This window comes from Candoia aspera, chromosome 4 (genome assembly GCF_035149785.1).
Source record: "Candoia aspera isolate rCanAsp1 chromosome 4, rCanAsp1.hap2, whole genome shotgun sequence".
NCBI lineage: Eukaryota > Metazoa > Chordata > Lepidosauria > Squamata > Boidae > Candoia > Candoia aspera.
Genome location: NC_086156.1, coordinates 3,554,791 through 3,569,059, shown reverse-complemented (window position 1 = coordinate 3,569,059; position 14,269 = coordinate 3,554,791). Strand labels below are relative to the sequence as shown.

The window sequence follows — 14,269 nt, the reverse complement described above, 5'->3', positions numbered from 1 at the left end:
AAGTCCACTCATCTTAAAGCAGCCAAGTTTGAAAAAACACTGACCTAAATCAAGTTCTAACAAATGGTTCAATCAATGTTGTGAGCACCAGAAAAAAAATGCCATTCAATATTATTGGCCAAAGGTATGTATACTATTACAAAACAATCTGTGCATTAAAACAGGCACTGCTTATCTCTACATTATCAATAAGAAAACTAAAAAGCAAATTAATCTTTTCAAACATACTGAAAACATGTTTTTTGGGGGGAGAGAACTATCCGCTGGTTCCAGTTTCAGTCCACCATGACCCATGACATCAATAAAACTTTTTAGTATGACTGATCTGGAACCAAGCCTGTTAGACTTCTGCATTTCGTGCAGGGAATTTCTGGAGACAGGAAAGAAAAAGATTGTCTTCTTTGTTAAGTCGACCAAGAAATTAAAGTTATCAGGGAAAACAAGTACACTCACTCATAACAATAGGTCAATTGTTAGAAGTTCCCAACCATTTTAATCTATCCATACACTGCGTAAGTAACACTTTTTTTTACGCTGTAAGCTACAGTATTGCTAGGAAGTTTAACAAAGATATCCATGCTTCAAATTAAAGGTAGAACAAAACTCTAGTTGCAAAAATGCATCCATTTTTTATAACGTTACCAAAAACGTGGGTGTGTTGATGACTGACACTCATAAAATCATGCAGGGAACATTTTCGAGCAAGGTTTTCATACAGCAAAGTAAAGATGCATACAAACACTGATTTTTCAAAATCTTGTAGGATGTTCACTGGATCTCTACAAAACGCTTAACTTTAAAATAAAACTCTACTGTCCCAGGGGACGGGTGTGTGTGATATCATAGGCACAACATTGTTTTGCAGATGATACAAATAGCAGTTCACATTTGTGAACAGTGTCAGGCAGTACCACCCAAAATTGCTTCTATAAATAAGCACCAGAATCTCTCATTAAGACATTTAAGAAGAATTAAATTTACTGCAAGTATGATCAAATAATCAAAAACAAATGTTATTTAACGAAGATACCGACTGGGTCTACTGAGATTAGAACTGAGCTTCAGATAAAAGTGTGAAGAAGACTGTAACAGTAAAAGTGTCTTAATTTGGAAAAGACAGCTACTGATACCACTGCTGAAATTACTATTCCAACAAGGAAAAAAAAAAAGACCCTGATCCTGCTGGATATGCAGGCATCTAAGCATTTCTCTGGATGTGCATGCAGGCTTTTATTTTAGTAGACAGAAATCTGATACAGAAATCAATGAACAGGGTCCTGTTTACAGAAATCCGCTCTCTGCATCCATAAATGCAAGGAGAAAGGTAGTTTTATTAACTTCCCCTACAGTTTTTTCTGCTCCCTGGAGACTCCCACTTGCAGAAGGGTTCTGGATCATAACATCTCTTCCCTTGAAAAGACAAAAGTCTATCCTAAAACCAAATTCTGCACAATCTTGTCTACACCATAAACAAGCCCAACCTGGGGCACTCCAAATATTGTTGAATGACAACTCCAAGCATCCCTAGGAAGCATGGCCAGTGTTGAGGAATGCTGGGAACTGTAGTTCAGCAACATCTGGAAGGTCATGGATTGCCTCCCCGTCCACGCAAACGACTGTCCCCATTTCTACCCATCTTGCCAACCCCAACCCTTAAAAAGTTACAGAAGGAGCTTCATCTTCAATTTTCTGGTCACCTGATTATATTCAAGATCTTGTTTTGGTATCTTGTCACCAAAACTATCAATACCACAACTCTCAGATGCAAGAAAAACAACGCATCTGCAATCCACACCTTCAACACAGCATTACAGAGATGTCCCTCCGAAGCATTTTAGATTAGAAAAAAAAAACTTGGCATATTTCTGTTGCATAACTTAAGAAAAATGACACCAGAACAGGGTAAGCTGAGCAAGGCTTAGTGAAGCCTATCCAGGAGCTGGGGACATGATGGTGTGCAGCCCCCGTGATTTAATCCAGAGGAGAAAACAATGTACGGATTTTAATATTAAGATTATATTATCTTCAAGTTACAGGATGTAGATTAATCTTATTTGCTGGTTAAGAGCAACTGATTAATAACAAGGCCCCCTCAAGTCATTCCCCCACTAGAAATGCACAGGGCTGAGTGTTTCTTAACCTTGGCAACTTTAAGAAGTGTGGACTTCAACTCCCAGAATTCCCCAGCAAGCAAAGTTGAAGTCCACACCTCTTAAGGTTGCCAAGGCTGAGAAACGCTGGTCTAGATTCACCCAACCATGTTGTGTCAGAGTAACAGAAATGGGTACCAGACTGATCACATCTTAGTAACGGCTGGCTGGTGCTATGCTGCTGCTGCTGCAAATCACTGGTGGGGAAATGGATCTGGTGTACCAGCATTACCTGGACAGTGATCGAAAAAGCGTCATTTCTAAGAACTTTAACCAACAGCCAACCGAGCATATTCTACAAGTAGACTGTTCCATACGGAGGGGTTTGGGGGAGAGAGGACCCAGAACTTAATTCACACAATATAAACGGTCCAGCCTTACTCCTCTGTATCTGATGTGATCAAAAAGCAAAACGATTAGATGTCTACAAGCAAAGATCCACCTATCAACTCTGAGACATGCCTGTCCCAGGCTGAACTTCTACTTTTGCTAATGGTTACCCCAAACCCCACATAAAACAACCTCAATACAACTGGGAAATCTTCCCCAACAGAAAGCAAAGAGGATTAGGAAATTTAATTTTGAAATTGCTAACTGGAAAACTGAGTTTCAGGTAGCGTGCATAAAAGCTCGTATTTTGACAGGCACCTGTCATTTTTCAAAGCAAACTAGGGGCACCCGAGGTAACTGGAAAACGGATGGCATTATCATCCCTATAATTAAATTAGATGCAGTTTTGATACTGTAAAAGTAGGGAAGCCAGCGTTTGAAATGTGAAACTTTTGTATCATAAATTAGAGCTATGAAATGCAGCCTGTTATAAATCACTTTAAATATATTGCTCAGGTACAAGATTTGAGCACAAAGCTATTAATTGCTTTAAGAAGCTTAAAGGCACATTGTCTGTAACAACCAATTATAACCACTGCTTTTAACAATACTCATAAATTAAGAACTCACTGTGCGGGAAGGTACTTATTGTTACCCCCCCGTCCTGAAATAGCACAGGCACGTCAGAAACAGAAGATACAGGTTTATCAAACTGCAAGGTCCATCACAGGAATATTTAACAGTTAAATTTAATTCTCCTTGCCAACTACTTCTGCACTATAAAAGTACATTTCAGCTCCTGGCTTTTAGTGCAAACAGTACCCAGTACCATGTCTCTCCCACAAACTAAGGCTCCAGATCTTATATTTTTCTTTTAAGAGCATGGTACTCTGAAGGCTGTGCCTTTCGATTTTATTTTTTTTAATTTCTAACTAAAAATAGAGAATATGAAGCATTTGCAACTTCTGGTTGCATAGATGTACGTATATACTACATTTTCTTTAAATATCCACAAAACTGAACACAGGCTGGGAATCCAAAGTATTTCTATCACGAATCACCAACGCTTGCTAAAGCAATGTCCCATTTGGCATAATACTACGCAAGTTAAACACAGTCTAGTCGTCTGAACTGTGTTTTCAGTTCAGGATTCAGAGGACTACTTTCAAGGACTTCTTCATTAAGATATAAAGCTTAAACACGTTACTGAATGATCAAAGCACCAAGTCAATCTTGCAGTGTACAAGTTGATTAAAATATTAATACTTAGAAAGGAGATGAACCCCGTTGTTAAAGCTCCTTTTTGCAGAGGATGTGCCTGCAATGAAGAGGCAACTGGGTTGGGACCCTTCACTCTAGCAGTGATTCTCAACCTTGGGCACCTGAAGATGTGTGGACTTCAACTCCCAGAATTCCCCAGCCAGCAAAGCTTTGCTGGCTGGGGAATTCTGGGAGTTGAAGTCCACACATCTTCAAGTGCCCAAGGTTGAGAATCACTGCTCTAGCAGCTTCCATCACCCTGCATCTCCCAGATGTGCTGAGTAGGATGTCCAAAGGGCATCAGATTGTAAAAGCCATCCTATCATCAGTCACAGATGGTTGCCCCCAATATTACAATGACTTTTCATAGGCAAAATCGGGGAAGGCCCAGTGAAAATACTGGACAGGGCCCATCTATTTTGATCCTCATCATGTAACTTCACATTGGCACATAGCACACTTGATTGTCCAAGAGACGAACAGCAGTTAGCAAAGTGAGCTTGCAGAGAATTAGTCTTCTACAGCTATTCCTACAAACTTAATATATTGGGCATATTTGTAGAACCATCTATACCTGAACGGATCCTGAGCATCCGTTAAGCCTGATTATTAACTCTGGCAAAGGACCGAAAGCATACTTGAAAGTAAGATAAAAATAATGTACTTCTCATTAAAATAAATATGTCGTTAATAGTGTTGTTGTTGTTTTCAGGAAGCGCATCTCCAGTAAAACAGTAGCTCTAAACAGTTCAAACAGGAGTGGGGAAACGACTTGCAAGTCTCAGAGAATTCCATGCAAAGGGAAAGCAATGGTTTTTCTGCAGGCATAGTGATGGTGGTTGGAAAAAGTGTTTTTTAGGGGCGAAGGACCCTACAGCTGGTCTTCGAGATGCAGATCGGGATTGCCCATCCCTGCATTAAGTTGAAGCGTTGGACATTAAGCAATTTATTTTCACTGGCTGACATTCTACCCTAAAGCACTATTTAATGCTTGATACTTAGGCCGCTTTTGCCTTTCAGAATGCATTGAAACCGTCTTCTCAAAACTCCTTTGCAAGACGAATTGCGGGTGAGCCCAGATTGAAACATCAGCTGACGATGATGCAAATTCCCAACTTTCATGCAACTTAAACTAACCGATGGCGGCTTCACCCAGACCACGGGCAACGAACATAAGGACGTCAGCTCCTGACAGGACATCAACTGAAACGTGTGTTATTCATGATCAGTTTTTTTTTAAAAAAAAAAAAGAGAGAGAGAGAGAGAAACACACAGTCGTTTAGTTATTTTGGCACTTAAAATATCCATCTTTCAGAACACGAAAAAAAAAGAAAATAAGTTGCATTGCAAAAACTGGCAAAGGGTAAAACGCCACGTTAGTCTAGCCACTTCCTCGTTCACGGCTTGGGTCAGGAGTCAGTAAGTTGAGCATATATTGCTTAGTTTTGTCAACCTTTCAGTGTAACTCTACGAAGACTTTTGCAACACCATTGCAGAGAAACACTTATCTCGGCTTGAATGCCAGCAGGGTGAAAAACCAGCAGGTACAAAGAGCAAACTAAATAGCTCATCAGAAGAGGCCGCTGCTGCAATTCTCCCTAATTCACTCTCTCGTTCTCTTTGTCTTCGCCTTCCACAAGGAGGGTCTTCGTCTGCAAGGGGACGTTGGCTGGACCCGGCTCTCCTGGCACCCTCCGCACTTCCTCCTTTGGGACTGGGCGGCTGGCCGACATTTTGGGAAGGGCCATCTGAAAAACACACCATAAAGCCGTACGCGTTTTTCGTGTGACGGAAGCCAGCTCTTTCACAGCAGCGGCCAGGGCAAGGACATCTAAAACAAAGGCAACATTTAAGTCATTTACAGTCTGAACGGGATACATTTCCACAATATTTTAAGCCAGCATCAAATGGGCCGCCAGTTCTGATTCTCTTTGCCAAATGTGACTTAGATCATTTTTCATATCCACAGCTTAGCACTGAGAAGATGTATGTTACCAACCGATGCATTCATGCATCTTTTGGCCTCTGCAGGAGACCACAAAAAAAAAAAAACCCATGTACAGGTAGTCCTCACTTAACAACCAGTTGTTTAGTGACAGTTCAGACTTACAACGGTGCTGTAAACCTGACTTGAGCCCGATCCTCACACTTACAAGCACTGCAGTGTCCCCCTGGTCACTTTATCACAATTTGGGCATTTGGGATCTGGTTTGCATTTATGACCGTCACAGCATCCTGTGATCACATGATTGCCATTTTTGACCTTCCCAGCCGGCTTCTGGCAAGTAAAATCAATGGGGAACCGTGTAATTCACTTAGTGACCACATGGTTCACTTAACGCTGGTGGTGATTCACTTAATGACCACCACAAAAAAGGGTGTAAAATTGGGTCAGATTCGCTTAATGACCGCTTTGCTCAGCAACCAAAATTCCAGTCCCAATTGTTGTCATTAAGCGAGGAAAGCCTGTATTTCTGTTGCCCTCAGGTTGACCAGTAGCATTTCGACCAGAACCGAAAGCAGAGTTTTTCAACTTTAGCAACTTTAAGATGTGGGGACTTCAACTCCCAGAATTCCCCAGCCAACATGGGGCTCAACATGTTTAAGGGGGTGTAATCAGCATCTGGGTAACGACAATGATTTTGACCGGCAGCTCTAATGAAAAAACGCAGCGCTTGGCAGTAACCAAGCCCAAAGCACTTGCCTTTTTCACTGGTGGCACATGATGACCCTGGCCTCTGGGGATTGCCAGCATTAACAATCTCATTCTTGCGCCTGGTCTGGGTGGTGTAAATGGCTTCCAAGTGACGCCCCAAAGTGGCTGATATGTTGCTGCGGATGGGAATGCCACAAAGTCGTTCCATTTTCCCAAGTAAAGTGCGCACCTAAAAAAAACAACCCACGTTTTACTGGGGGTTTTCATCTTTGAAAAATAAATAGTTCTGCTTCCCTATCAGGGGTTCCTGTCCTGTAGAATGCTGGGCCCCTCATTTGTCACCCACTGAATCTCAGAGAGCTTGAAGGTCTCATGGTTCACCTGTCAAAGCCCAGGGACACTGCACTTTCCACAAGACACTTGGGATGTCATAACAAGGCTGAACATTGCTTGGCCATGAAGCAAGACCAGCCTCCCACACCGGAGCTGACTGTACAGGTAGTCCTCTACTTACGACCATTTGTTTAATGACGGTCCGACGTTACGACGGCCTCGGAATGGGTGCTTTACAGCCTGTAAGACACTTCAGAGTGTTGCAAACTGTTACACCGCCACCCCCATGGTCACATGATCACATTTCGGGTGTTTGGCAACCAGCTCGCATTTACAACCAGTTGTAGCATCCCGCAGTCACGTGATTGCGTTTTGCAATGTTTTTTGCTGTTTTCCGGCAAAAAACGCCAAATGGGGGAAGCTGAATTCGCTTAACAACCCATAATTCGCTTAACGACCACTGTAAAATTTGTCATAAAATCGGATCCGGTTGGTGACATGGTGACCTGATTTACGACCACGATGACTTACAATGGAAATTCCGGTCCCAATTGTGGTTCAAAGTCGAGAACTGCCTGTAATCTCAGTCCCATAACCAGAGCCCAGGGACATCCTGGTTGTTCTGCCATAAAATAAGCACCGGAGCAGACCTGATAACAGCAGCCTCTTAGCCGAGATGCTGATGTTTAAAGTGAGAAACTGCAATCCTAAACAATAACACCAACAGCAGCTGCTGCAGCCACCTAGTCAACTCACGTGCAGATTCGGCCCAGCCAGTTTTCACCAGCCACGAAGAAAATTATTATTTCACAGGGCGGGGAACACGGCAGAGAAGGCCCTCCTCCTGGACCCTGCCAATCGACAATCCCTCATGGGCAGGGTCCGCAACATGCCCTCTCTGCGTGATCGGGTGGGGCGGGTCAATGCAATGGGGACGAGACGGTCCCTCAGGTAGCCTGGCCCCATGCCACGGAGGGCTTTAAAGGCCCTAACCAACACCTTGAATTGGACCTGGAAGCAGACTGGCACCCAGTGCAGCTCCCGCAGCAAAGGTGTTACATGTGCCATCCTTGGGGCACCCTAGCCTGCTCGCACGGCCGCATTCTGGACCAGCTGTAGCTTCCGGATGCTCTTCAAGGGTAGCCCCGTGTAGAATCCAGTACTCACTCTTGCTTGCTCTTGAAACTGATCCAAAATCAGGCGATCCACACGGGAGGGTTTAGCCGGAAGCCAGGAAAATGGAATGCTGTTTGAGCTGGATGAGGGCTTCCCTGGGAAAGTTCTTGCTAAGTCAGCCTCTATCTGAGGAGAAAACGGACTTGTCAGAGCATGCTCTTTCCCCTTATCCCCAGTTAGTATTTTAAAGACAGATTCTCTCCTTAAACCCCTAGGAGAGCAGTCACAACACTGCCTTCGGGTTGAATTTAATTCCTGGGAACTCACCCCGATGCATCCCTGCGTTTCACTGGTACAATACAGAAGTGTTTTGCTGCTACTTTTTTCAACTGCGTTATTCAACTAAACTTCCCACCCAGGCATCTAGTCCTGGTCCTCATCCAAGTACAAACCGTGGTCAACCCTGCTTAGCTTTCTAAACTAGCCAAAGTTGGTGAGGTAAGTAAGGTTTTTATTTACAGCCAAAAGACCCAAATAGCTGTATAAAGATTTTCCCAAACAGCTGTGTACACAGAGGCATAAAGTAATTTATAAGCCTGAAAAAAAGGTATTGAATTCCCTTGACATGAGGCCAGACCTTACAGTGGAAAACCGTGTTCTCCCTTGACTTCACCAGAAGCAAAAATCAATGCTATTTTTAGTTAAGTCCAAGTTTACCCTTCCCAATCTGGATGCTCTCCAGATGTGTATGCTTCCATCCCCAGACCTCTCCCCTCAAGGTGGGTTAATGGGGAATTCTGGGTCCTGAAAAGATCCACACATCTGGAAAGTGTTCAGAGTAGAGAAGCGTGTCATAAAACAACCCCAGTCACCTTTTTCCGCTCTCTTTCTAACGCTTTCCACTGTTCATAACATTCCTCCAGGTGAACGTGGAGCTCATGCGCAGGCCCACCACGACTCCTGGCACATCTGTAGTGGCTAAGCCGTGGCGAAAAAGCGGGATCCGGCGCAGCTACGTTTCCACAAAAGAGGTCACTAATAAAAGGACTTAAATGGGGGAAATCGTCATAGTGAAGGCCAACCAATTCAGACAAGGGCAAAGGTGGAAACGAAGCATTAGCTGACGGTGAAAAGCAGGGAGGATGAAATGCAGGGAAATTGGGAATTTTGGTATAACCAGGCACTACGGGGAAGAGAGGAAGGAAAGATGGATTGATGAAATCAGACAAGTTGGCCTCATTTTGCCTTCTTCTCAACGCATCAAGCTGGGCCCAGTCTGGGCCTACAGAGGCTGTGTGAGGAATCCCATTAGCTTTACGCCATCTCTCCTTTTCCCCTGTTCTCTCACCAGCGCGGCCCCTGTATGGCAGACTGTCAAATCTGCAGCATTTTGCAGACTTGTTTGCCGAAGGACGCTGTGACAAACCACCGGAGGAAACGTTCGCCGAAATTTCCCCCAAGTATTCCTGCGTAGGAGCCCGCACGTTGCCCCGGGAGCATCCAACAGGATTGTGTGGCTTAAGATTTTCCTTGCAACTGGAAAACGCTGAGCGTCGAGCAGCATCAGTACCCACCAGCAGCATCCCCTTTTTTCCTGAGGCCACCTGGGAAGGAAAAGGCTGGTCTGTGGCGTGCTGGGCGGAAGACGCGCAGGACAGAGGGTTTATTTGCTTCTGCCTTCTGTAAGTTACATATGATGCCGCTGCTGGATTTAACGTTCTGCTCTCAAGGCACCGATCTCCACCGTAAGATGAATTTTTATGCGGTTGGCCCGGGTTCAGAGATAAATTATTAGAGGAGTCTTGGGGGGGATACGCAGGAGTCCTACTTTCAATGTTGTCAAAGACGATGCCCATGTTATTGGGGCAACTTTGCAAGTAGTTTTTGTGCAGTTTTGCATCCACTCCTTCAGGAAGGCTATTTTCTTGTTCAAAGGTGGGACCGAGGAAGCACGGGGACTGTGGGGATTCGTAAGCGCATCTTTCAGCAGACACACGGTTTTCCTGAACCGCTGGGTCCCATATCCTGTCCACAGCAGGATTAGGCAGCTGAATGAAACGGCTGCTTGATCCTCCTGCCTCACCGGCCCCAAGCACAGCTCCTGTTGCGCCGGTCTCCTGACATTCTCCATAAAAGTTAGTGCTACTGATGCTCTTAGGCTGTGACGAGGAAAGGTTCCCCTTGCCAGCATCTACTTTTTTCTTTTCGTAACTGCGCTCAGGTGCAAAGCTGGGCTGCTGTCTAAAGCCGTCACAGGTGAAAACCTTGCCTTCTGGATCAGGAGCCTTCAAAACCTCATCAGACGATGGAGTGACAGCATGAGAAGGGGCAGGCCAGGTGCCTGTCACACGCAGATCACCGAGCTTCCCATTCAACAATTCTGTAGAGAATGCCTTTTCCAAATGTACTTCACAGGGGCTCCGTGCATCAACTAAGTTAGCAAGTTTTCCACTGTCCAAAACTTTGGTAGGAAAAGGCCTTGAGCATCTGCCATTATTTTCCAAGTCCAAGGTCCAAAGTGGAGGAAACAACCTTGACAGAGAGTTCCTGTAACCGACAAGATTTCATTTCTAAACATATTTTATATAATATATGAAGCTGCATCCAACTGGATCAGGCTGCTGACCCATCATAGCAAAATATCTACTGAATCTGAGGCCCTTCCGTAATCTAATCTTACTGTTCAACCTACACTCAAGTTCATCTTGTTTTATATTTGCAAAGATTACTCAGAAATTTCTTGCAGAGAACTGGCTCTAAGCAGAAGATCTGAGGAGGGAAGGGGACATACTTTACGATGCTAATAATGGTGCTAAATATTTATGGTTTTATATGCCGCAAAAAATATTCTCAAGGCAGCTGACAATAACGGTGCGTTAATGATACCCAGGACAGGAGAAAAAGAGAAATTAAACTAACTATCTACAAAATAAATGTAACTTAGAGGCATTATCTAATATATACTGTCAAAAGCTATTCAGTCAACCTTTCAAAACTCTGTATTAGTGAGAAGAGTTAATCTTAAATATCTCCCCAAATGTATTTGTTTAGAATGTGTGGGCATCATCCTATGAAATTTGGAACAGATGTCAGAACAAGAAGTCAGAAAGATCATTTATCCTTTGCTCGGGATATAGGAGTAACTCAAGGTGGCCCTAGCAAATAAAACTGAATTGTGTCATTTTGCAGAGTGGACTTGACATTAAACCTGCTATTCAAAATAATGTATCACAGCAAGTAGCATAATGGAAATCCTCTTCTATTACAGACAGTCCTCACTTAACGACCACAAATGGACCAGAATTTCAGTTGCCAGGTGAAATGGTCATTAAGTGAATCCAACCCAATTTTATGGCCTTTTTTGTAGTGGTCACTAAATGGATCACCACGGTAGTTAAGCAAACTACATGGTCATTAAGCAAATCACGCAGTTCCCCATTGATTTTGCTTGCCAAAAGCCGACTGAGAAGGTCAAAATGGCAATCACATGACCATGGGACTCTGCGACAGTCATAAATGTGAAGCGGTTGCCAAGCGCCCCAATTGTTATTACGTGACCATGGGGACACTGCAACTGTCGTAAGTGTGAGCACGGGTTGTAAGATGGTTTTTTCAGCACCGTCATAAGTCTGAACCGTCACTAAACAAATGGTCATTAAGTGTGGACTGCCTGTAATGTTTCTCCACCACAGAAAAGTCTGGGGTTCCACTCTATAATGCGGGCCATGATGAGCATTCACAAGATTATTGTAACCTACCCATTCAGACTCTGCAAAAACAACTGTTGTCACAGGTTCAAACTGATCCCATTCTTGCCTTAATCTAGGCCAAATTGCCCTGACAGATGCTGACGCGTAAGTCTCACTGAATTTAGTCAGACATGCCTCCCTGTTTGCTTAGGATGAGGATGTTACTCTCAATAGTGACATCAACAGTTTGAACCGAGTTCATATACTATTTGAAAAAAATAAACGACGCCACCGTACCACTCTGTAACAGGTTCTTGTTCGCTGGGCTCCTGTAAGATGCTGGTCACTAATCCAAACATATCAGGGCCACTGGCAGAGTAAGAGAGATTTACCTGTGCCCTGAAAACAGGGATAAAGAAATGGAAAAGAAGCCTGGCTTATGAAGTATCTTTACATTTCTTCTGCAGCATTAATTTTTAAGCTTATTCATCAGTTTGAGCTTTAAGAGACATAACTTGCCAATTCATAAAAGCAAGCAAAACAACTGTTAATATTTAGTTTGCTGAAAATAAAGGTGCTTATACATTACTCAGAGTAAATTACCCAGGAAGCTACATTTGCCAGATGAAAAGCCAACGATGTTGCCTTCAGCTGCTTAGACAGAAGTGCTAAACCTTCAAATACGAAGCAAACAGCAACATTAACAAAAAAAATGTGCCAGGGACCCATTAGGAGCATCATCTGCTGTGTGAGTCTAACATATTGAGAAATGGTATGAGGATGCCCAAAAATAGAGGGGGAGGGGGTTAAAAGGTTTTAGAGAATAGTTCAGGAATTAACTGCTCTCCTTAAATTTTAAAAACTCTTTATCAAATTAATCTAAGTGTTACCAAAGGGAAGAAGGATTGGGATGAGATCGCAGTGAGGACCTTTTCAATGACTGTTCTGATGGAAAAACCTGCCTGCTGCTTGAATGCAGATAGTCCTCGCTTAACAACCATTCATTTAGTGACAGTTCAGATTTATGATGGTGCTGGAAAAACCAACTTACGGCCGGTCCTCACGCTTACGACCGTCACAGAATCCCCCCATCACAACCATAATTCAGGTGCTTGGCAACCGGTTCACATTTATGACCGTCGCAACATCCTGTGGTCACATGATCACCATTTTCAACTTTCCTGGCTGGCTTCTGGCAAGCAAAATCAATGGGGAACCACGTGATTCACTTAACAACTACATGGTCCACTTAACGCCCGTGATTTGCTTAATGACCACCACAAAAAAGGTCAAAAAATTGGGTTGGATTTGCTTAATGACCACTTCACTTAGCAACTAAAATTCCAGTCCCAATTCTGGTTGTTAAGCGAGGACTACCTGTAGATGGTACTAGCTAGAAAAAAATGTGTCTGATGACTTTTAAATGAGCACTCTAAAGCAGTGTTTCCCTAGCATGCTGGCTGGTGAATTCTGGGAGTTGAAGTCCACAGATCTTAGAGTTGCCAAGGTTGAGAAACCCTGGCATATACGTTTAGCACTGCAGCTGGAATGAGTTATTTTCCAAATCACCTTCGAACAAATGACCTAGCACAATAAATTTGGACCCCCATAAGAAGTAAAAAGGATTATTTTTAGTCTGTAGCAAGGTTCTTCAACGTTCTTATGCAGATGAAACCTTAAGGAAGAGGTACGTCTGAGTGTTTGTACCTGCACAAGCGGGGAACGCCCATTTCCACCACCAGTGAAAGGGGTTTTTAGGACCACTGTTCATACCTTCTGCTTGTACAATCATGTAGGGAAGGCACCAGGCCGCCACTGTCAGCGCACCTCGACCAGCTATTGTACAATTGGGGATATTCCATAGTAGGGGGTGTATTCGTTATTCCTCCGAACAACGGGGAGAAAAACTGGGCACCCATTTCTTGCTTGCTGCTGTTTCCCTGAGGAGCAATCGGAGACGTAATGGAAGTGATGTGCTAGGCAGGAGCAGAGTCAAGCCCTAATAAGCTATATACGGTCAGAAAGAAAGAAAGAAAGAAAGAAAGAAAGAAAGAAGGAAGGAAGGAAGGAAGGAAGGAAGGAAGGAAGGAAGGAAGGAAGGAAGGAAGGAAGGAAGGAAGGAAGGAAGGAAGGAAGGAAGGAATCCCAAAGACTTAAATCGCAACACTGTGCAAGGTACCTCGCTTTACGCTCTGCAAAAACGTACTTGAAACTTGGGCTGCTTTTTCTGCCCACATACACGCGTAGCTATTATTCAAGGTGAAGCGGCTTAGCTTAGTGTATTAAATGCTGCTTAAAATAAGGGTAAGTCACGTCGTCCCATTCCTACTAAAGGGCCATAGCAAAGCATGTTCACCAAGCGTGTGGGCGGCGCGGAGAAGGGCTGACTTCGGGTGCTATATAATGTGACTATGTGCCACCAACTCGGTCTCAGCTCCAATTTAGGAAGCTCCAATTCAGTTACCAGGATTGATCTGTATGACAAATGGAAAGTTTGTTTGTTTGGCTTTTCTTATTATTTATTTATTTGGCTTCTCTTTTTCCTCAAATATCCACTACATGGTAGTAAAAGGAGTTCTGCCAAAAATAGGCAGGAAGCTGTGATATCATGATGCGCATGGTGACCTTTGTCCCCCTTGCAGAAGCTCATGATGTCATAAATCACCCCCAACCTCGTCTCCCTATAAACAGTACAGGAAGTCCTCGACTTACGACCAAAACTGGGACCGGAATTT

At 43.6% G+C, this 14,269-nt stretch overlaps 1 protein-coding gene across 1 annotated transcript; it reads right to left on the bottom strand.

Annotated features, from left to right (window-relative positions):
- Positions 1 to 8,696: 8,696 nt before the first annotated feature.
- Positions 8,697 to 14,100, bottom strand: LOC134496132 (uncharacterized). The gene is made up of 3 exons (XM_063301887.1): positions 13,308 to 14,100; positions 11,832 to 11,933; positions 8,697 to 10,392 (listed from the first exon to the last, which is right to left on the bottom strand). Exons 1-3 carry the CDS (start codon positions 13,451 to 13,453, stop codon positions 8,697 to 8,699), a joined length of 1,944 nt encoding a protein of 647 aa, XP_063157957.1. The 5' UTR covers positions 13,454 to 14,100.
- Positions 14,101 to 14,269: the final 169 nt, after the last annotated feature.

Excerpts from the sequence above, each read along its gene's own strand:
- LOC134496132 (XM_063301887.1), bottom strand. The coding sequence starts at position 13,453 with ATGGGTGCCCAGTTTTTCTCCCCGTTGTTCGGAGGAATAACGAATACA. Across the intron at positions 11,934-13,307 it reads CATGATTGTACAAGCAGAAG|GGCACAGGTAAATCTCTCTT; the intron begins GTATGAACAGTG and ends CCCTGTTTTCAG. Across the intron at positions 10,393-11,831 it reads CAAGAACCTGTTACAGAGTG|GAACTCTCTGTCAAGGTTGT; the intron begins GTACGGTGGCGT and ends TGTCGGTTACAG.